General features: G+C 43.1%; 1 protein-coding gene across 4 annotated transcripts in view; it reads left to right on the forward strand.

The window, feature by feature from the left end:
- Positions 1-24303, forward strand: part of Arfip1 (ADP ribosylation factor interacting protein 1) — a 63077-nt gene that overhangs the window by 14421 nt on the left and 24353 nt on the right. For 3 of the 4 annotated variants that reach the window (XM_041659268.1, XM_041659269.1, XM_041659267.1), the window contains exons 3-6: positions 10997-11105; positions 15918-16013; positions 17506-17618; positions 23114-23335. In XM_041659268.1, coding sequence (XP_041515202.1) covers positions 10997-11105; positions 15918-16013; positions 17506-17618; positions 23114-23335 — 540 coding nt within the window. The remainder of the gene's footprint in view (positions 1-10996; positions 11106-15917; positions 16014-17505; positions 17619-23113; positions 23336-24303) is intronic. The other variant, XM_041659270.1, reaches the window with a different exon arrangement.

The following is a 24303-nucleotide window of genomic DNA, read 5'->3' on the forward strand; positions in this document are numbered from 1 at the left end:
TAGCTTTTTACTTTTAATAAGAAAAATGCTAGAGTAGTATTTTATCTTTTAAATATTATTATAAGTATTAATATATCCTTTTAAAATTTAGCATCATCTAATGCTTTTTTTTTTTGAAAAGTGCATAATTCTTAAGTAACTGTGCTTGATTTTGCCTTTGTTTTAGTTACTTTTTGACTTCTGTGATAAAATACCATAACCAAAAATGGCTTATGGAAGAGGGGCTATTTTGGCTATGATTCCAGAAAGAGAGTCCACTGTAGGTGGGAAGTCATGTCATAGAGGTGGGAGCAGGAAGCGTAAATTGAGAACAGGAAATGCAATGAGGCTATGAACTCGCAAAGCCCACCCCCAGTGGCGTACTTCCTCCAGCGAGGCTCTGCCCCCTCAACACCACCATCAGCTGGGAACCAAGTGTTTAGATCCATGAGCCTGTGGGCGACATGTGTCATTCAAGCCACCAAGCGGTCAACGTCCCGAGAGTGGTATAACTGAGAGATTGAATGCATCTCTTTGATACGTGTGTGTGCTGGGCCGGAATGAATGCATCTCTTTGATACGTGTGTGTGCTGGGCCGGAACCTGGGGCCTTGTGGATGCTTAGCATGCCTCTGCCACTGAGCCACAGCTGAAGCCTAGTGCATTTAATTTTGCTCTGCCTCCAGATTTGGAATTCAGTTTACTGCATTTTGAGGGATATGAGATTGGAAATATCTGGATTCAAATTTCATCTGTGTCGTTTCTGACAGTATAACCCTGAGCATGTTTCTGTTTCTATAATAAAATACTGACTTTCTATAGGATATTAATAGTCAGTGAGATGAGTAATGTGCCTTATACGGCCAGAAATGAAAGTGATGCTTGTTATTTTGGCAATTCAACATTCTCTAATGACAGTTGATACAAGTGTACAACTAAAAATATGGTTTCTGTGGTCTTGAAGAGGTGGCTGTGTTTTGTTTGTTGTCTTAGACAGGGTCTCACTCAATACCTCTGGCTGGCCTGGAACTCGCTGTGTAGACCAAAAATGAAAAGAAAACTTATAGAATGGGAAAAATACTTATAAACCATCTATTCAATGCAGTTAATGTCCAAAATATGTCAGTAGCAGACAACCCAATTAAAAAATGAGCCAAGCATCCGAGTAAACGTTTCTGTCTTTCTCCCCCACATCTTTCTTGTGCCAAGGGTGAGACCCCTGATGTGTCTAGCACATACAGTTGTACTCCTGAGTTACAGATGCCAGCTTCTTCCAGAAAGAGTGCAGTAGACAAAGACAGGAAAATGTGCTCAACACCACCGGCTCACTAGGAAACGAGAGATTAGAATCAGAGGGAATTGTCACTCACGCGGAATAGGGAATAGAGTGGCCTTCATCAGTGTTAGCGCTATTGCTTGATGTTACTCGTTTTCACTCTCTCTGTCTCTCTGTCTCTCTGTCTCTCTGTCTCTCTCTCTCTCTATCTCTCTCTCTCTCTCTCTCTCTCTCTCTGTATGTCTTTTAAAGACAGTGCATAAATATAAGACAAATATTGAGGATATTGTGGAGAACCCTTAAATATAATTGGTGGATGTTTTAGTTAGTTTTCTATTGTGTGCTAAGGTTCCAAGACCAAGGCAGCATACAGAAGAGTCTGCTGGGCTCCAGAGGGGGAGTCCACAGTCATCATGGGGTGAAGCGTGCAGCAGCAGACATGGTGCTGGAGCAGCAGCTGATGAGGCAGGAAGAGCTGCTGGGAACCGTGTGCCCCCAGTGACACACCTCTCCCAACCCTTCCAAGCAGTTAAATAAATGAGTTTATGGGCACCTTTCTCATTCAAAACACCACCGTGGGAATGTAACAGCTTTAGAAAAAACAGTGTATAGAGTGTCCTTGAAAAATTAAGAACAGAAGTTGTGTGTGGGGAGAGTATAACTATGAGGATGAAGGAGTGAGAGTCTCCCTGTGTATAGCATGGGTTAGCCCCGAAGAGAGCTGTGCCCAGTAAGAGAAGCCAGGCACAGAGAGGGAAATATGTGTGATCTCATTTTTGTAGTGAGCATCTCTTTTGTTGTCATTTTTTAAGCCTCCAAACACAGAAAAAGAACAGGAGGGTGGGCAGGTGCTGGGCAGGATGGCAGTTTTAGAGTTTGAGGATTCTGAAGACAACGTGTAGCATGGCTAGTAGTGATTTGTATGCTTGAAATTTGCTACAGTCAGGGCATTTTAGGACACGCACGTGCGCACACTCACGCAGCTAAGGAAGGTGGTAGATATGGTACTGTGTAATTTAGTTATTTCATAGTACTTATGTATCAAAACATGCACACTACAGTTTTATAAACTATGTATTTATAAATCTGATTTTATATGGCATTTTATACTAAATATATTTTAAATATATGCTAAATAAAATATTATAAAATTTTAAATAATTAGGGTGTTCTTCTTTCACTATGAGGTTTTGCTATTAATATTAATCTAGGTCATTTATGTGGCTCTGGTTTTGAGCTCTGCTTTGCTTCTTGGTCTGTCCTGGAAACAGCACCACAGACTCTGACTGTAGTAAAGAGGACAGGTAAAACTACCAGCCCCAGCCTGGTGTCTGGCAGCTCTGCTCCAGGCTTCCTCCTCAGGGCTCCTGTGCACATTCAGCCCTTTGATGGCTCTGAAGAGTCTTGCCTTTGAGTGGTGCTGAGGAAGCACTTTGCTTGTGCAGCCAGAGCAAGTAACGTGCTGATTTGAAAGTTACCCTTTGTTAATATCAAATTCTCCTATGATGTTATTTCACTTCATTTCAGAAGGCAGAGAAAGGAAAAAGATGTTTTTCTCGGAGACCTTTCCATATTGGGTGTGAACCTTTACTAGTGGTGATGCCCCTGGAGAAGCAATAATATCTACCTAAGTCAGTGCACCCTCCCTCGGCACCATAATGCTTGTTTCAGTCTGTACCTGCTCTTGGTGAAGATGGTGGTGGTTTGGCTGCAATTGGCCCTCATAATCTCATAGGAAGGCCATTATTAGGAGGTGTGGCTTTGTTGGAGGAAGTGTGTCACTGTGGGAATGGGCTATCAGATTTCCCAGTGTCTCACTTGACTTCCTGTTGCCTGCAAGGTGTAAGACTCTCAGCTCTTCCTCCAGCACCGCACACTGTCATGCTCCCCACCATGATGGTAATGGTACCTCTGAAGCTATAAGCGAGCCTCCTCAACTAAATGTTTTCCTTCTAAGAGTTGCCGTGGTCATGGTGTCTCTTCACAGCATTAGAAACCCTAAGACGATGGGTCTCTTACATATCTGATATCCTTTAATTAAAATTAACCTTAGTCGTGTGCCTTTCCTCAAGAGTGGAAACAATATTTCAAAAGCATCTTTTGACTGTTTCTAGTATATTTATACTCAAAATCTATTAGGCATATATTAGCCTAAATATTAGTTACTTTCTCATTTAATTTTCCTTGTTAATGAGCAGGAAATTGTGTTTAACCTCAAATCTTTTTTTTAATAAAGATATGATTCCATAGAAAAAATAAAATGTCAAATGTATTGACTGGAGTTAGACTATATATGTTTATAAAATAGTAAAACAATCTCGTGTGTCTGGATTCCTAAAAAGATTTCAGAGATACATGTGTGCTTCTTTTTTTTTTATTTTTTAAATTTATTTATTTATTAAGGATTTCTGCCTCGTCCCCACAACCGCTTCCCATTTCCCTCCCCCTCCCCCGATCAAGTCCCCCTCCCTCATCTGCTTGAAGAGCAATCAGGGTTCCCTGACCTGTGGGAAGCCCAAGGGCTGCCCACCTCTATCCAGGTCTCGTAAGGTGAGCATTCAAACTGCCTAGGCTCCCACAAAGCCAGTACGTGCAGTAGGATCAAAAACCCACTGCAATTGTTCTTGAATTCTCAGTATTCCTCATTGTCCGCTATGTTCAGCTAGTCCGGATTTATCCCAGGCTTTTTCAGACCTAGGCCAGCTGGCCTTGGTGACATCCCAATAATGAGCTTATAATTCATGTTCCTAGAGAAGCTAAATAAGGTGAATCCAAAGACAAACACATAGGCATCCTCAGGAATATTAACCTTCATCAGGCGATGAAAGGAGACAGAGACAGAGACCCACACGGGAGCACCGGACAGAAATCTCAAGGTCCAAATCAGGAGCAGAAGGAGACGGAGCACGAGCAAGGAACTCAGGACCACGAGGGGTGCACCCACACACTAAGACAATGGGGATGTTCTATTGGGATCTCACATGTGTGCTTCTTCCTTCATGCCTGTTCATTTAGAATCTCCTAGTGCCTTTTACATAACAAAGGCTCACCTGAACGCCCAGTGGTAACTTACTGAGCTGCAGTGATTTGTTTGGCCAGCTGGTGTCGCTGTGGCACAAGCAATGAAATTGTCAACTCTCCTATAGACAAGATCAGCGTATTTGTGGTTTTCATCTGATTCCTTGGCCTGCTCTGAGAGTCCACCCTCCACATCCACATTTCCGTGGAGATTTTTGTAGAAGTGCCCATGCTGGAGATCCCTGTACCAGCGTTGTGGTCTCGGCTCCTTGATAGGGGTGACAGTCACTGTGGAATCTGAGGCACCTCCTCTGCTCCTCAGTAGACATGCTCATCTTTTCTTCTACGTGTAATAATCTTCACAGAAGTGGGGTTACTCTTTGGCCTTTGAACTGTGTATTATTTACAATGATGCTGTTTAAAATGACTAAACAGCAGCTGTGTGAAGCGGAATGAACCTGCTGATCTCAGCTTAGGTGGTGGAGGCCAGAGGGTCAGGGTCGTTCTCTGCGACACACACAGTTCAAGGCCAGCCTGGACAACAGTAGACAGCAGAGTAGAAAGCAAAGATGAAACGTGGCGTGTGTCGTTACCGTGTTTGTTAGTGACTGGACATTTGCACGTTGTCCCTTGAATTGAAGAGAAGCAAACGTAGGCGCACACAGTGAAGCTTCTCACCAACTCCGCGGCAATTGTCAGACGAGGGAAACAGTGTCCAAAACAAAAGTGCATAGTCTACACGTTCCATCTCTAAACCCTTTAGAAAGTTACAGAATTTCCATTTAAATTTAGGGGTTACAGTGTAGGGTCTTCAGAACTTAAATTACCGAGTACTAGCTCGGTGGGGTCTTCTTGGAGGTTGGTTCTCCCTGCTCTCCTTTGCAGCAGGCAGAGAACCCTGCATGCCCAGATGGACTTGCTAGCGTTACATAGCCACTCCGGAAGCCTGTGTGAGTGGACTGTAATTGCAGTGAGGGGCAAGAACTCTTACTCAAAAAATACTAGGTGTGTAATGGGGGTGTCAGTAACTGTTTGTGAATGAATGCGTACTTGTGTTGGAGCTGGCCTAGAAGCTAGGCTTCTAGACCTGAGTGTGGCGGGAAGCGTGTGCTTCAGAGTGACAGCATCATGTGCTCTGGTTGTGCTGCGTGGGCTGTGTTTGCCTGTGTTGCTGTTTTTAGTAACATGTTGGAAAATGATAGACTTGGTCAAATAAGGCATGCTGATATGTGGTTGGAGGAAATATTGCCCGAGAAATTGCTTATCAAACTGAGAGTGGAAAGATTAGCCAGACAAATGGAGAAGGGGGAGGAGTATTCCACCAGCCGAGGGTCAGAAGGGGTATGAGGACCACAGAATTGGCAGTTCACACGGCATAAAAGGTAGATGGGGCCACAACAAAGTAAAAAACCGGTTACTTCAACCAGACTCCCATTTTAGAAATGCGTCTGAACTGAATGTGGTGGTGCTGAAAATACATACGAACCTTATTGAAGTTTTTTAAAGTGTCATATTGCTCATGAAAACATTTTAAGTGTATTAAATACTTCAGTATTGAGCTGTAGTTTCAGTAGAGTTGGAGCTTAAGCCATTTTAAGGCTTGAATCAAGTGCCAGCAACATGAAAGTGTGAAGTGGGGATTTAGTTCATCCATTTGGTTATGAATGAGCTCATTTCTGAAAGAGACTTTGTAAGATACAGGAACACATGCAGTAGCATATATTCAACAAGTTACTAAGCTGTGCAGTACCTTACATTCGAGCACAAAAAAACCTGGCAAGTTATGTGAAGATGGTACTTTAGAAGATTCTGTGCACTCTGGACTATATTGTATTACTTTAGGAAGTTTAACACCCCCCATAGGCAGGTTAACACACGCAGACTTCTGAGTATTATCTCTCAAGTTACCCGTTCCTCTCTTCCATCCCGGATTGTTGTGTACCATCATGCTGCTAGTTCCTTTCCAGGATTTTACACCACTCTGGTTCCGCTGCTGTGCTTTTTTTCTGTAATGACAGAGCTTTGCGTCTTGTAGGATTGCTGCTGGTTGAGCCAAGGCACCTTGGCCCCCATGAAGTACTAGCATTGTCAGGCTGAGGCCATCAGTAGTAAGGTAGATGGTGTTTCCATCACTTAGAAGTGTATATAATCAGAGACCGCTATCACGTCTGCTTAGTCCTGTACAACGTCACCTCATCCCCACACTCTACTGTACTATCTCTCCATAAGGATTTACACAGTGTTCTTCTTATAAGAAAGTGATTCACGTGGCTAATCTTTCAGGTCAGTTTAGCTGTCCCAGTGTGCCCGTCTACAATCTGTAGACCACTCCTGTTAGTTACTTCATTTAGGAGGAAAGCGTTTGTTTTGGCTCACAGTTTGTGGGTACCGTCTGTCCTCACAGAGAAGTCATGGCAGCAGAGTCTTGAGGCAGCTGCCTGCACTGCACTTACGGCCAGGAAGCCGGAAGCAATGGACGCTGGTGGTCAGCTCATTTCCCCTTTTTGTTCAGTGGAGACCCTAGGCACAGAATGATGCACCAGCCTTACCTGTGAGTCTTCACACCTCAGGAACAAATCTAGGAACCTCTGGAAGACATGCCCAGAGGTTTATTTCTATGGCAACTCTAAATCCTATCAAGGTGATAGTTCAGATTAAGCACCAGTGACATTTGAATATGTTCAGATTTTTTTAAGTCCTCATATTTTTCCTAAGGCGAGCTTATCTTCACTGAAAGATATGTCTCTAAAAAGTTGTTATGACTTATGCAAGGTGACAGCCATGGAAAAAAGGAAAACTGTGGAAATGGAGTGGATAAAGCAAGTGGCTTGTGTCAAAATAAATAGGGATGTCGAAACAGAAATTAAATAAAAAAGCAAGTTCTGAATCTTTAAATTTTAGTCCTATATTGTGTGGGTAAGGGAAAATATAAAGGATTTCTAGAACATGTAGGGGGTGTAGCTCAGGGGCAGAAGATCTGTGTCTCGCAGATGCAGGACCCTGGTTTCTGTCCCCTGTGCTGGGAGAGGAGGATGGCAGGGGGAGGAAAGGCACTCCGTCCTTTTGTTTGTCACTGCCTGACCCCACATGTGCCTCAGAAGTGATTTTAACTGCAAATCTGGGGTGTAGGGAACCAGACGGAAGACCCATACTTTTCTCTTGCTACACGAGGTGTTTGTTGCTTTCTCTTTGGAAGAAGACGTCAGTTTGTGTACATCAAACCGTTGTATTTGATGTGCAGCAGGTACGACACGGGGCAGGAGCTTGAGTCCCTTAGACTTGTGCAGAGTGGTACTCTTGGCAATATGTGAGAATCTTCAGAAGTCCTGAGTGACTGCAGGACCACTTCATCTTCCCAGTTCTGTTTGTTTCCACGTCTGCTTACGACAGCATCTCTGCCACTCTGAATTAAGTCACTTTTACTGAAATTCATGATCTGCCTACTGGCCTCGTCCTCTTCTTTTGTTTGCTCTCATTCATTCCTTGTTCTTAGTATGAAGCAAACTCTACCTTTAAAGACCGACTGGCCTATGTTTGTGTATTTATGGGCAGTTTCTGCTACATATAGTACCATCTTATGTTTTAAATGTGTACGCTCATTTATTATCTTATCTCTGAGATGTGTTCCTGCCACCCAGCTCCTGGACTCAAGTGTGCCCTGTTTCTGACTCCCAGGTAGCTGGGTTTCACAAGCATGTGCACCGCACCCATCTTGAGGATCACCTTTTAAGACTTCAAGCTCAGACTTAGAAGCTCTTTGTAGGTGTCTTAGGTAGAGTCGGTGAATATTAGAAGTTAATTGTATGTTAGTTTTAAAGTATAGGCATGCCCTAATATAATTAAGATGGCATTGTTAAGTGTATTACTTAACGATGGGTCAAGGATGAGTGCTTATAATTCCATGTTTGTGAAGATGATAAGGAGATACACTAATGACTTTGGTGTCTTCTCCTGTCTTTGTCATTTCTAAAGTAATAATCAGTCCTCCTAAATCATATGAAAATTTATATAATCTTCTATTGATCCCACTTCAAACACTCAACAGAGTTCTGTTTATAAATTAATACGAGAGGGTATTGTCCTACGTGCTCTTTGTGTGTTGTCTGTGAGGTAAGCATTATTAGCCCTCAGTTATCTCCGTTTTATAATAAAGAAACTCAACAAGTTAGAGAAGCTGCCTGGGATCACGTGGTCATTACGTGGCTGAGCCAGGTTCCCCGCTCAGGATTGCCTGGGTGGACCTCAGAGCAAGTGTGGCAGCCATTCATCCAATTGATTATTGCTCTTGTTTTTTAAAGTAATGAATCCACTTGGAATCAGAACTGACTCTTTCCTGACAACCAAAGTGCTAAACAGTTTTGTTCCTTCTGAGGTCCCCGTGTTCTCAGTCTGGAGAGGTCACCTCGGCCTCCTCACTATAGTACTCTTCACACAGAAGTTGATGTCTTTGTTTCAGTCACTATTAGTAACAAATCACTTGAGACACACCCTGCTGTAATGCCAGTGAAGATACTAGTGTGCTGAAATGCCTAGGCTGAGGACTGTGGGATTGAGAAGCTGTTCCCAGGCGTGCTCCATCACTCAGTAACTGGTCTAGCTGGAAAGTTACGAGAGTTATGGTTGAATAAGTAGAACAGGGTTTTTCAAAACTAAGCAGAGATGCCTAAAAGTAAAACAGATAATCACTACAGTAGGGGAAGAGTTTAGGTTTATATACAGCTGCGGATGCCATAAAACCAGTAGGAGTCAGTTAAGGAATATTTAGTCTTCTGTTCTTGAGGAAAATCTTAAAAATGAATTTTAGCTGGGTGGTAGTGGCATACACCATTAATCTCAACACTCAGGAGGCAGAGGCCAACCTGGTCTACAAAGCGAGTTCCAGGACAGCCAGGGTTGTTACACAGAGAAGCCCTGTCTCAAAACCAAAACAAAACAACAAAAAGAATTTTAACATTTCAGTTATTAAAATGGCTTAGCAGAATATAAAAGGATAATCATAAGCAGTATTAAAGCAGGGATATCCCGAGGTGGGAATAGCTTCAATTCTTGTGTGTTCAGTTACAAGCCATGTATGCTAAGCCAGATGTAGTGACATGGGTATTGTCCCAGCACTCCAGAAGTGAAGTAGAAGGGTTGCAGGTTCAAGGCCAGCATGAGGTAGAATAGCAAAGTCTGTCTCTATAATAAAAGTAAATTTTAGATCTTGTATTTCTTTAAGTGCTTAGGGTTACACTAAGGACACTAGTGGTACAGCCATTCGTCAGGTTTGTGCAGAGTAATCTCGAAGCAGAGAAAGGCATGGGTTCACGGTTAGTCTCCAGAGAAGACCTTCCTTAGAAGTCCACCCTCGGGAAATGTTTTCATTCTCAAAATAGATCCGGAGCAAATGCTTTTCCCCAGAAGTGTAAGGATGGTAAACTTAGTCTTATTTATTACATTTTTTCCACTTTGTGTTTGTTGCCAGGTTCCACGCTGATAACAATGGAAAGATTGGAGAAAATGAGCTGAGGGTTGCCAGTGCCTTGAGCAGGAAAAGCTTAGTGGGTACATTTAAGGGCTAGAGGAATCTCAGAGTTGAGAAAGTTCTTCAACAAGCATTCAAAATGCTGTCTTCAAAGCCTGTTGCTGTCACAGGTGTCGCTTAACCTGTGCTAAATGTTTTTATTCCAGCAGCAGCAGCGTAGAGCTGCTGGGAATCAGCTGTGTTGACCCTGACATACCTTGCTCCTGTCTGGCTTATGGAAATCAGCTGTGTTGACCCTGACGTACCTTGCTCCTGTCTGGCTTATGGAAATCAGCTGTGTTTACACTGGCTTACCTCACTCCTATCTATCTTGTGTTGTGCTCAGGCCGGTTGTATATTCCAGACACAGTTATTCCACTTATGATACTGAACATGTAGCAGAATTTCATCACACGTTTTACTTTTAATTAATCTTGAATTTCATCTTTTGGGGGAGGGGATTGGTCTTGACCTTAGCTTCTAACTTCTTTTGGGGGGAGGGTTGAAAATAGAGTTTCTCTGTGTAACAACCTTGGCTGTCCTGGAACTCTCTCTGTAGACCAGCCTGGCCTCAAACTCACAGAGACCCGCCTGTCTCTGCCTCCCAAGGGCTGGGATTAAAGGTGTGTGCCACCACCACCCCGCAACTTCTAAGTCTTAAGCTGTCCTTACATGTGTCCCAAATTAATATTCTTCAAGTAGTTCTTTCACCACATCAATCTACTATTTTACCAATCACATCTACTATTTAACCCACTTTTAATTGGGATTAAACTTCCTATTTTGTCTGGCCTTTTCCTAATTCCTGCTCCCCCATCTCTCAGTGGAGACTTTAACTGCATTGGCCCTGGATGCTTCCTTGCTGCCCTGCCTGCTTTGACAGTAATGTGATAATGACCGCCCAGAGTTTCCTGCCTCCTCTACAAGGGTCTTTGTTAGACTGAGATGCATTCTGCCTCACCCTTATTCCCATCTCTCCAAACTTTCGTGTCCTGATACCTTAACCTGATCCGTGTAAAGGTATGTTGTGTTTGGCATACATTGTACCACCTAATAGCAAATCTTGCTGTTTTTGATCATTACAGAATTCCATGTCAATCTAAGGATAATCTGTAGAAAGAGAAAAATATCATGAATTGTAGTTAAAGACACAATTCTGAAATGCTGTGTGATATGAGCTCTCTTACCAAGCTCTTTTTCTCTTATTCAAATGTTGTTAAGGATTTGAAGCGTTCATTACCATCTGGACTTGGACTCTCAGAAACTCAGATTACATCTCATGGCTTTGACAGCACCCAAGAGGGGATTAATGACGCAGGCGCATCCCAAGGTAAGAACCACATATTGTAGAGATGACTGAAGTGGAGGAAGGGAGGCTCAGAAAGTGCCAGTTCTGTTAAAGAAGACAAAAGCTGAATTCTTTAATTCTGTGATGAAGAGTTGGGCGGTGGTGGTGTACACCTTTATTCCCAGCACTCGGGAGGCAGAGGCAGGCGGATCTCTGTGCGTTTTGAATCTAGCCTGGTCTACAAAGTGAGTTTCAGGACAGCCAGGACTGTTACACAAAGAAACCCTGTCTCAAAAAAAAAAAAAAAAATTCTGTGATGAAAAGTGATCATAAACATAATCATCTTTCTCTTGAATTTAAATAACTTAAGAATCATTTCCCTGGTCTTTATGTGAGTATGCCAGCATGTATAATTTTACTGCCTACCATTCCAGAATGCAGCCTGTGGCTCACACACTAGACACAGCCTACAGCTCACGCACACTCCCCCTTCAGCCCCTTCAGCTTATGCTTAAGGAATACTTTTAATAATAATTTTAAAATATTGTTAAATCAAGCTGTAAACTTATTTTTAAGAGATTAACTTAGATACTTTTAGCTTGTAACCACAGAAATTGTAACTTTATTGATTTATATAAATACAGATTATAGATTTCAAAAGAAATAGGAAATTGTGAGATCACCTTGACGTTCATTCTCAGCCAGCACTCACACCACGGCTTACTACAGGGACAGCCACCAGTGCTCAGTAAGGCAGCAGCTTCAAGGGTCTCCTAGTGCCGATGCCAGGGACTGTTAACTCTTTCATTGTGAGTTGTGGCAACAAACTCCAAGTGTAGCTGCTAGGGGGAAGCTCATTGAGCACTTTGTATACAGGGCTTTTGTTAGGACTCTACAACAGGCTTCCTGTGAGCACCCTCAATATTCTAGACTTAACATAAGTCTATAGACACTCAACCTTAACCACACTGTTTGTGTGAACAGTTTCGGCCCTGGGCCCAAGCCTTCTCTGGAAGGAGCTTTTTAAAGTCATCTTCTCAACATCTGGACAAAGGCCAGTCTTGTAAACAGCCTTTTTAAGGACAGACAGTTAGACCTGCCCTGACTCTTTCCTGCACACAATCTGAGAAGTATGTGATTGTTCACATGAATATGCAGATATGTCTCTAATGCAAAGGGAAAATCTTTTGTTCTTGACTTGCCTGTAGCCTTTTCATTGGTTTTTAGTGTAATCTTCCATTAATTCTTTGGTATTTCATACATACATACAGTACGTTTTGATCATCTTCTCCCCTTACTCCTTATCCTCACTTGTCCGAACTTCCCCTCCTTTATAAAAACAGAAGCAAATGTGCTAGTCTTTCTTTTTCTTTCCCCTAGTTTTTGGTTTTTCAAGACCAGGCGGGATTTCTCTATGTAACCCTGGCTGTCCTGTCGTTCTGTTGACCAGGCTTGCCTCAAGCTCACAGAGATCCTCCTGCCTCTGCCTCCTGAGCTATGTCAGTATTTTAACAGTGTATATCTGTAAAACTCTTAAAAACAAAAATCAAGACATGTTTATTAAAAAGTAGTTTGGGGGCTAATGAAAATGCTTCCGCAGGTAAAGACACTTGCCACCAAGCCTGACACCCTAAGTACCTGTTTTTGAGACCCACATCATAGAACAAGAGAACTAACACCTGCAAACTGTCGTCTGAAAGGGTTGACTAAATGCCTAAAATTATGATTGCTTATTGACTTACTTTACATAATTTGACACCAGTTTTTGATCAATTGATACTTATTTTTGTGGTACTGGGAGTTGATCTCAGGACCCTGTACATACGAATCAAGTGCTCTGCCATTAGGCTACATCCCAGCCCCAGTTTCAAATGTTAGTGTCAACATGGCGTCCTGGCTACATGGGTCGGATCTGTCGAGGAGAGACACTTTGGGGTGTGTCATGGATTAGCAACGGCAGCAGGTGGATCAGCTCTGGTGAACTGAACGGTCGCTTTGCAGAAGCCTTTCTTTTAGCAAGTCAGTTTCTGTGCGCTAAGCCACCACTAAGCAGTTCTAGGCCACATGGGACCTCCTGGTTTGCCAGGTTTGCCTGGAGACCACGTCGGGCAAAGGCTCCGTGAGTCCTTCAGGAAGAGCGACTCAGATAACAGCCCCTGATGTTTACAGACGGCTACTGCAGCCTCACTCCGGACTCTGTCTCTGCCAGATACCATGGCTCTGTTCAGTCTCATGACAAAACCGATGTGTTGTGTAGATAGTTTCATTATTTTTAATGAAATTATTTGTGTGACATTTGATTTAATCTTTTCCCCTGTAAGTAACGGGGTTGTAGAGTAATTGGCCTAAAATGGCCATTGTAATGTGCAATACACTAACATTAAAATGCCAGCCAGTTTCACTTATTTGTAAATACTCTCTAATACTCAAATTAAAATGAGTATGTTTTGTGCTGATGGGAGTAGTTCCTCTCTTTGAACTGAGTTTATAAACCTTGTTTTAACCTACAATGCATTATTGAACAGATCAGTGTGTTCATGAGAGAATTCTGTGTACTTAACTAGTTCAGAAGAAAATTCTGTGTACTTAACTAGTTCAGAAGAGAATTCTGTGTACTTAACTAGTTCAGCACTTACTGGAGACACTGTTGTCTTAAGACGTGTGTAGGAATGAGCACTGGAATGAATGACATGAGTCTTAGGGGAAGAAACTTAGAGGTATTAGGTCATTGTTAGCTCTCTGGACACAAGGCTGACTAGTTATTACATAATTAATAATAAACTTTTCTACTTGTTGCTAAAGTTTAAAAATTATACCTGGTCAACAACAAAAATGTGGCAGGATCAGTAACAACACAGTCAAAAGTAAACCCAAGCTCCTAACAAGGACAAATGCTTGGTCCAAGTTGTTGTTGTTGTTGTTTAAATGAGAGTTGTAATCATTGCATCTGCCAGGATTTCTGTTGAGAGGAAATTGGCTAATTCCACCAAACTTAGTCAGTTAGCAAGATCTTTAGGTTTTGTTGTAGAATATCATTTTAAGGGGTATTGCTTTTGCTTATGCTCTGGAACATTTGTTTAATGATGCAAAGATGTGTTTGATTAAGAAAATTTCACCTGTGGTTGGGAGGCTGAGTCAGCAGTTAGCTGACTGGAAGTTGTAGGGAGGAGCCTGGGGGAGAAGGGTTTATTATGAGGGGTGAGAAAAAAAACAGAAGGATTTCTCTGGAGATGGGGGGAGAAGGGCTAGGTGAGCTGCTTGCTACTCAGCCTCTCTGGGGAGCAGGATTCCACCTCTGCCTTTGAATCCTGAGCTCTTAGAGGGACAGAGATCTAGATAAGTAGCTGTGAAAGAGTCTGTGTCCCAGGGAACAGACTTTCCTCAGGCTGCTTGCAGCTCCTGCAGTGCTGCTGGTTCTGCGGAGTTAAAATTGCTGACTAGGACAGCTTAAAAGGCAGCAACAAAGTTTTATGTTCTGTTTTTTCTTTTGGGAGAGAAGGTCTTACAGTCAGGTGTAGTTCAGGGTGGCCCAAAATGACAATCCTGCATCAGGGACCTCTCCTGGGTCCTAGGAATAGAGGTGTGTACCTCCATGTCCAGCCTTATGATTTTGGATTCTTAAGAGTATTTTGTGGGAATTAGTGAGCACCTTTGATAGCTAAGTTTAGTTGGGAGGGCTAATTAAGCCACAAATCTAAAGGCTTGCAGTTCTGAAAATATGGAAAACGGTAGGCACCTCTGAAGGCAAGGCAGACAGCTGAAGTCCCACCCTGTTTGCCTTTAGTGTGGAAGCTGTATCACTTGCTACACACGTTATACACACGGCCTGTGTTGTATGAGCTGTAAGAACAGAACAGCAGAGCTCTGTTCCCCAGGTCAGCAGACACGGAACTCTGGTCGTTGGTTCCTTGTGTTTACTGCTTCCTTATGATGGGAACCCTGTGTCTTAGACAATAGAGATGGTCTTTGTATAACGTGGCTCTTAGACTGGACAGCCTGTTGAAATGTCATGTGACTGAGTATTTAATTTGATAGTGGAGATCCTGTTGTGTGGATTGTGAACTTCTCCATATGAAGCTGTTTGACCTCCTGAACCTCATTCTTTGTAAACTTTATTGTGACTGTTCAGACTAATTGATGTCTATCAGCCAGTCTAGGTTTTGTTTGTTTGTTTGGTTGGTTGGTTTTGGTTTTTCGAGACAGGGTTTCTCTGTAGCTTTGGAGCCTGTCCTGGAACTAGCTCTTGTAGACCAGGCTGGCCTCGAACTCACAGAGATCCACCTGCCTCTGCCTCCCGAGTGCTGGGATTAAAAGCATGTGCCACCACTGCCCAGCTCAGCCAGTCTAGTTTTAAGTTTTGTAATTTAATAGCTTCAAAGAGACACACATCTCTAATTTAAACGATAGTGGTAGTCTCTTTAGATCTGACATATACTTGAATTCAATGTAAGCAGATTTTCATACTATTACAACTGAAGGCTGTCTTGTTTATGTGTGTATGGGATATGTACATTTCTTGCTAATTATATATAAAGTAGATATTGAGTCATTCCTGTTATGAATGAATTTGATATAAATTTTATCCAGAAAACCTGGGAAGATTGTAATTGAAATAATATCTTATTATAGGCTTTGAAATATTCCCTACTAGAGCTGGAGAGAAGGCTCTGTGAGTGAGAGCACTTGCTTTGCGAACATGAAGCATCTTTTCCCACAGGAGAGCAGGCATATTAATTGTAATCTTAACCGCAGTGTTCGACCGTGTTAAAGGAATTGTCAGTTGATCTCTGTCAGTAGATGTCTCACATGTGCAGGAGGAAGCGGATTTTACAGTTTAATGTCTGCCCTTTCCAGGTTCCTCAGCGCCACCTTTGCCGTCCGTTCTGTCTCCCAGCAGGGTTGCAGCTGGTCAGCTGGCTCAACAAGGAGGTGACCTAACTGTCTCTGCAGGTATTCACTGATCAGACTGAAGGGCCTCTCCTGCTGCAGCCAGCCTAACTCCGGGCATAATTGCTTGCTCTGTGTTTCTAGGCGTGCGCTCTTCTGGCTGTTATGGCTGTTGCTGCTGCTTTCTCTAACGATAACAGAAATCATTTTTCTAGCTGCTGCCTGTCTTTTCAAAGCAATTAGTTTGCATCTCAGACCTGAAATTTAATGATTTTTAAAGGTTAAAAAAATAAAATGTAATTTGTTTTAATTCATTCTCTCTTTTCTCCGGTTGGTATAGGTCCACTTACTTGATTCTGACCTCTCGGCTTTGCAGCTCTGCCCCCTGCCAGCAGGAAGGGAACTTTGACAGTCATGTTATTGAGAGTGGGTCACGTGGGAAGGCTGTGTATTCTCGCCAGCCTCAGCATACAGATAGTTTGTGATTGCAACAAAATACTGAAAATAGGCTGGATTATTAGTACTTGCCTGTAATCTCAGCATTGGGAAGGTTGAGGCTGATGAGCTCAGGGCTAACCTGAGCCATATAAGGGGACACTTTCAAAATCAAAACATGAAAACCACACATTTTTTTTGTATAGCATTAGCGTTTTATCTTTGCATTGCTCTGATTCTTAGGTCTATGGTAAAGCTACACTAAAAGCAATCTGGCTATTGGAAGAAGTGGGAGAAGAAAATGTATACCCACCCTGATTCTTGGTGTGTGTGTGTGTGTGTGTGTGCCTGCACATATATGTGCATGTGTAGTCCAAAGGTCAGCCGTGATTGTCTTACACCATCACCCTTCAGTGTCTTTCGCTAAGCCTGAAACTCATCACATCAGCCAGGCCGGCTGAGCCCCTCTCCACCATCTGTGCTAGGGTTACTGACCTGCACCACCACACCCAGCCGTGGTGCTAGGGGTCTGAGCGTGCGCCCGGCGCTGGTATAGGGATCTGAGCGTGCACCCGGCGCTGGTATAGGGATCTGAGCGTGTGCCCGGCGCTGGTATGGAGATCTGAGCGTGCGCCTGGCGCTGGTATGGAGATCTGAGCGTGCGCCTGGCGCTGGTATAGGGATCTGAGCGTGTGCCCGGCGCTGGTATAGGGATCTGAGCGTGCACCCGGCGCTGGTATAGGGATCTGAGCGTGCGCCTGGCGCTGGTATAGGGATCTGAGCGTGCGCCCGGCGCTGGTATGGAGGCCCTTTACAGAGTAAGCGTCCCACAGACCAGCCAGACATTCACTGTTTTTGTTTTTTAAGGTAAGTTTGGAGCAGAATTTGTTTCCTAAATTTAGACAAACCACATGTTTGTTTAATGGACAGAAATATTTGTAAGTGATTAGGAAATTATCCTAACGTGGTTCTAGAGGCTCTACTCATTCATACAGTGGGAACCTTTGTGGTTTTTTTTATGATTACGTAGTTCAAGTGAATGGCATCAGGTTTCATTTTTTTTCTCTCATACCCTGAGTTTATCTGGATTTTGCTTTTGTCTTTTGTTATAATCATGCAGGTGGCCAGAGAACACACACAAAAAGTGGAGCAGTAATTCTAGCAGATGAAATTAAAAATCCTGCAATGGAAAAATTAGAACTTGTTAGAAAATGGAGTCTCAACACATACAAGGTTTGTAATTTTTAAATATTTCTACCCTAACTGTCTCCAAGACTTTTCATTTATATGTTATTCCCATTATCATATTTATCATTCTTATACAAACATGAAAATACCATCAAAAATGGACATGCAATTTGGAAATAAAACATTGGTTCCATTATTTGTCTTTATATATAATTTAAAGTTTAATATACAAAAGATTAAAAAAGACTTACTAAAACACTTAACTCTGACAAATAATACACATATGTAAAACAAACAAACATGCATGCATGCCTGTAATTCTAGCACTTAGGGGGCCAAAGCCCAAGGAGGATTGTTCTGCCTTCCAGGCCAGTCAGGGCTGCATCTGGAGACTGCCTCAACACACACACAAGTCTCAGAATACCTTTAACTGTAGAGCTACTGTAGATGTGCTCATCCATTCTCCTTTTCTGGTAATTCACGTCATTGGCCAGCCAGGGCTCCCCTTTCTGAGACCAAGGGATCCTTTGAGTTCAGCATCCTGAGCTACCTGGACTAAAGACTCATGCCCCTGAGTGTGGCCTCATCGTGATATTGTATAGTACACTCGTTCTTCGAAGTGGGAAACTCTGTGATCTTGTAATAACTGTACAGACAGCACCAGGTTATAAATTCAGCATAGCTGTTCCCCTAATGAACTCAGTAAAACAAGCTGGTTTTTACATCTACAGCACACTGATACACTACAAACCATCCAAGCCACAAATCCACTTAGTACTTTTGATCAGACGCTGCAAGTCATGGAATCCTCCAGATGAAAAGCCCGACAGCTCAGGCTGTAAGTCTGTGATTGGCAGCTCAAAACTGTCTACATTTTACACACAGCAGTTTTCTCTTACGTGTCAGGACTAAAGCAGAGTGAAATTATTCTTTCAATTAATAGATTTAAAATACAACCTGAAACCCTCTATAAAAATACTACCTTTCTTGCCATATAGGGGGTTGAACTTGTGTGTGCTAGGCCAGCACCCTGTAACAAGTTGTCTTAATTTTGTTTAGATTTATTTATTTTTGTGTGTGTGTGAGTGTTTTGCCTGTGTGTAAATATGTGTGCCCTGTGCCTGTCAGGAGAGGGCACCAGACCTGCTGGGACTGGAGGTGTGGATGCTGGGAACTGAACCCAGGTCCTCTGCAAGAGCAGCAAGTGTTCTTAACTACCGAACCATCTCTCCAGCCCCCCGAGTTTTCTTAATAAGATAACAGTGCTTTGAAATCTGCTACGTGAATCTTTCCTAAAGCTGTTTAGTTCATGTCATCATACGGCCTGAGAAATACTGGCAGTACTCTGCCAAAAGGAATTCCTACATTCACTGTCCTCACGGAAGGCATTTCGTGTAAGTCCTCACCCCTCTGTTCTCAGGGGTAGGGATATATGATGCTTGCCTTTATGTTCTTTCAGTAGAACTACTGATTAAGTGGAAATCCTCATCCCTTCCTCTTGTTGGTCCTACATATCTAATCAGTCATTGGATCCTATGGGATTCTCCCTTTGTTTTCTTTTCTTCTGTCCTAGCTTTCAGTCCTGGTTCATATCTTTAGTATGCTCTCACTGTGATTACAATTGCCAGCCAGTCCTCTTGTGGTGTGGTCATTGTTACTTTAAACCTAGTCAGCAGATCCCCGTTGTCTTCAGAACAGCATGACCTTCAGCTGCCTTACCTGCTCTATCAGTTACTGCTTTTGTCTACAGATCTCGTCCATACCAAATTACCCAGGAATCCCCTGACGTAATCCTGTAGCTGCAGGAGGGCGAGTCGCCAGCTGCTTGGGATTCCCATCCTTTCACTTGTGTGACTTTCATACCTCACAAAAAACTCTATTATAGATTAGGAAAAGAAACAAAAGCAGACTAATAAAAAGAAATAAATAAAACAGGGTATTAACCTATTTTTAAAGATATTAACCTTTATTTATTAACCTAATATTCAACTATTTCTTCAAATGAAAGTAAGGAAATTAATTTGAGAAGGTGGATTCAAGACCTGAACTGGAAGTTCCTTCTGGTGTGTGTTTGTCTTAATCCGTCTGTCCATCCTCCTGCCTTCCCGTCTCTTTGAGGCAGTGTTGCTCTTTGCCCTGTTTGACCCCCATCCCCCATGAGCAGTCTCAGTTTCAAGCTCTCATAGTTGATATCTCTCCTAAATATGAAATGTTGCAAGGAGCCCCTTGTTCGTCCCAGCCTCTTAGCCCCAAAATAATCACACAGAAACTGTATTAATTAAATCACTGTTTGGCCCATTAGCTCTAGCTTCTTATTGGCCAACTCTTACATATTAATTTGACCCATTTCTATGAATCTGTGCTCACCAACAACAAGGTCGTGGCCGACCAGCAAAGTTTCAGCCTGTCTGTCTCTGGCAGAGGCTCCATGGCTTCTCCCTGACTCCACCCTTCTTTCTCCCAGCATTCAGCCTAGCTTTCCCTGCCTACCTAATTTCTGCCTTGCTATAGATCTAAAGCATTTTCTGTATTCATTAATGGTAATCACAGCACACAGAGAGGACTCCCACATCAATAAAATACTTTTTTAAAGTCATTCTTTAAATTCTGAAGCAGTTTCCATTAGCATTCTCCTTATCAAATCTTGCCTCTCAGCAGATTTCCGTGTCTGGGCTGCAGTAGAAGTCAGGATGCTTTGACTGGCAAATAGTGGAAGTCTCTAACAGGGAACTCCAGGAGCAAGGGCCATCCCTTTTGTCTTGTCACAGGCCCAGATAGCCATGTGATCAGTGTTTTCTCCTTAAAGTCAGTGTCTCCCTTTAAACTTTTCTACTTTTCTATTTTGACTTCTGTCTTCTAGAATAGTTTTATTTATTTAGAGGGACTCTGTGTGTGTGTACACACATGGGCTCATGCCACAGTGCACCTGTGAAGGTCAGAGGACAACTTGCTGGAGTTGGTTCTCTCGTTCCACCATGAGTGTCCTAGGGATCAGACTCAGATCGTCAGGCGTGGCATTAAGTACCTTTTCTTGCTGTTAATTAATCCTGTTGCCTCATCCTTTGTCATGGCTCCAGGGATTTGACCTGATTAAGAGAATAAAGAAAAGACAAACGAACAGACACAGAACAGCTGGGATGGGGTGGACTGGGCTCTCTGATGAAGGACTTCAGTACCCCAGGAGCTTAGCATGTTTGTTATATAGAATTGAGCAGGGAGGCTTGGTTAATGCGTGCAGATAAACAAGGAGGCAGGACTTATGGACTGAGGACACTGGTGTAGCTGGCTTAGCACAGTAGGAGCGGTCTTTGTAGGGGAACAGTTTTCAGACTGTGAGCATCCTGGATGGGAAATCTGTGGTGGGCATTCTCTGCACACACTCAGATCCACACACACAGATCGGAGGAAGGGTCTGCACACACTCAGATCCACACACACAGATCGGAGGAAGGGTCTGCACACACTCAGATCCACACACAGAATGGAGGAGGGGTCTGCACACACTCAGATCCACACACAGAATGGAGGAGGGGTCTGCACACACTCAGATCCACACACAGACTGAAGGAAGGGTCTGCACACACTCAGATCCACACACAGACTGAAGGAAGGGTCTGCACACACTCAGATCCACACACACAGATCTGAGGAAGGGTCTGCACACACTCAGATCCACACACAGAATGGAGGAGGGGTCTGCACACACTCAGATCCACACACAGACTGGAGGAAGGGTCTGCACACACTCAGATCCACACACAGACTGAAGGAAGGGTCTGCACACACTCAATTCACACACACAGACTGGAGGAAGGGTCTGCACACACTCAGATCCACACACACAGATCTGAGGAAGGGTCTGCACACACTCAGATCCACACACAGAATGGAGGAGGGGTCTGCACACACTCAATTCACACACACAGACTGGAGGAAGGGTCTGTCATCCTCTAAGCCTCCCTCCTGGGAAAAGTCTTTGCCATTTCCCCTGGGTCTGAGCCTCTGGGGTCCTTGACGTGGCTGTGCCCTTGTTCACTCAGGTCTTCCTCCACGCACCTCTTCCTGGAACTTTGGAAAATGTAATAAACATCATATTTAAAGGTTATATGATTTACTACCACCTTTTGTTGTTGCTGCTGCTGCTGTCTGGGATGTTTCATTTGCTCTTTTTTTTTAAATATTTATTTATTATGTATACAATATTCTGTGTGTATGCCTGCAGGCCAGAAGAGGGCACCAGACCCCATTACAGGTGGTTGTGAGCCACCATGTGGTTGCTGGGAATTGAACTCAGGACCTTTGGAAGAGCAGGCAATGCTCTTAACCTCTGAGCCATCTCTCCAGCCCCCATCATTTGCTCTTTTGTATTTTTTTTTTTTTAAGATAGGATCACAGGTGTCTTGAACTCCTGATCTGCAGGCTTTCCAGTGTGCCACCCCATCTGGCTTTTTATTACCTTTTAGGATTTTTTTTTTTTTGGTTTTTCGAGAATTGTATTTGTATTTTTTAATTTAATCTCTTTTTAAATTATTTATTTATTTACTTATTTGATTTTTTTGAAACAGAGTTTCTGTGCATCTCTGGAACCTCTCTTGGAACTTGCTCTGTAGTCCAGGCTGACCTTGAACCCATAGAGATGCACCTGCCTCTGCCGAGTGCTAGGATTAAAGGAGTGTCAGCACCACTCAGTGATATTTTATATTTTTAATGATGAAGAATACATTGATACCTTACACAATTATTCTTTGAATGGTGGAATACAATTTTTATTTTCTTAAAAAGGTATTACTAGAAAACTTACTTCTTTTTGATTTTTCAAGACACGATTTCTGTCTAGCTTTGGGGCCTGTCCTGGAACTAGCTCTTGTAGACCAGGCTGGCCTCACAGAGATCCGCCTGCCTCTGCCTCCCCAGTCCTGGGATTAAAGGTGTGCGCCACCGCCACCCAGCAGAAAGCTTACTTTCTTATTCTCTGAAATTAGGTACATTCTTAAAAAGTGTTATGTTTCCAAGACAGAATAGATCAACAGTTTTATACTATGCTGAACTTGGGGAATTTCTGCTCTCTCTTCCTTATCTTCTTCCTGTTTCTTTCCCCTCCCCGTCTCTTTCTCCCTGTTCTCTCTTCCCAATCACATGCAAATTACTTAAAGGAGATAGAAAAGTGACCAGTAAGAGAGGGCCGTCTTGGCAGTCTTGTGTTCCCTCTGTTTACAGTCGTGCTGTTCTACAGAACTGTCAGTATCCCTGTGGCTTCCAGTGCTTTATCCAACAGCAGTAAACCCGAAAGTGATTGTGTGGACAATCACTTGGCTAGTTAGACTAGCTAGGAGTGTGTCAGAGCTTCCTTAGCTTAGTAGTAGTTTTAGGCAGGCCTGTGAATATCTTCCTAGGTCCTGGGAAGGGAGCAGTGTTCCGCCTGCTAACGGCCACTCCCGGTACAGAGCCGGTCTATGCAATGTGGTGTAGGACTTTACATTGCTGCAGTATTTTACTCTCTCTTTTTCTCTTTCTAAACAAAGCATATCTTTTCATTTTAGTGCACCCGGCAAATCATCTCTGAGAAACTAGGCCGTGGCTCGAGGACGGTGGACCTTGAACTGGAAGCTCAGATCGATATATTAAGAGATAATAAGAAGAAGTATGAGAACATTCTGAAGCTGGCTCAGACACTGGCGACACAGCTCTTCCAGATGGTGCACACCCAAAAGCAGCTTGGAGATGCGTTCGCTGACCTGAGTTTGAAGTCTCTAGAACTCCACGTAAGATTATTTAAAATAATTCTTAAGGATTGTGGGTGTAAGGGGGCTAGTAGAAGTGTCCTGAGAGGTAATTTTTCCATTTGTGATTTGCTAAACTCTTAGCAAAATTGGCATTGTTGTGTTTGTTTGGGCTGGACATTGAACCCAATGGCATGTGCTATACCCCTGAGCTATACCCCCAAACCCCAATATAAATGGAATTTCGAGGCTTTCTTTTAAGATGTCATGCAGTCTTTAAGAAGGTCCAGATGATGCCCAGATGGCGTCAGTATAATGATTGATTTGTACCTGGAATAGATGCCAGCTGGAGGTTCTTGGTGAGCAAGAAGGAAAAAGGTTGGCAACCTGCCCAAGCCCACAAAGAACCATAACTATGATGATTCTTTGGTGATATCTTAGGGTTTCTGTTGCTGTGAGGAGACACCATGACTACAACTCTTATAAGGGAAAACATTGGATTGGGGTGGCTCATTCCCAGTTCAGGGGTTCAGTATCGTCCTGGTGGGACGTGGTGGCATGCAGGCAGATACAGTACTGGAGAAGGAGCTGAGAGTCAGTCCTACATCTTGCAGGCAACAGGAAGTGCACTGACTGTCACATTGAGTGAAGCTCAAGCAAAAGAGACCTCAAAGCCCGCCCCACAGTGACACACTTCCTCCCAAGGCCATACCTACTTCAACAAGGTAGCACCTCTTAATGCCACACCCTAAGGGACCATTTTCTTTCAAACCACCACAGGTGGGATAAAAAGTAAGTTAGTCATTTACTGTGAAAACCTCTTAGCAATCTCAAGGTATGTTGAAGACGTGTTTGAGTTGACTTGTGCTATACGTTTACTAAAATTATTAAGATAAATTAGGTTTAGGACTGCAGTACAACTCAGATAAGAGTGTGTTTATCATTTCCAAGGCAGACATGTAGAACGAAGGTCTTATTTTTAGCATTTATTTCCATAAATATTGAGCAAA

This window comes from Microtus oregoni, unplaced genomic scaffold (genome assembly GCF_018167655.1).
Source record: "Microtus oregoni isolate MIOR12 unplaced genomic scaffold, Mior012 000010F_ref0000083, whole genome shotgun sequence".
Lineage (NCBI taxonomy): Eukaryota > Metazoa > Chordata > Mammalia > Rodentia > Cricetidae > Microtus > Microtus oregoni.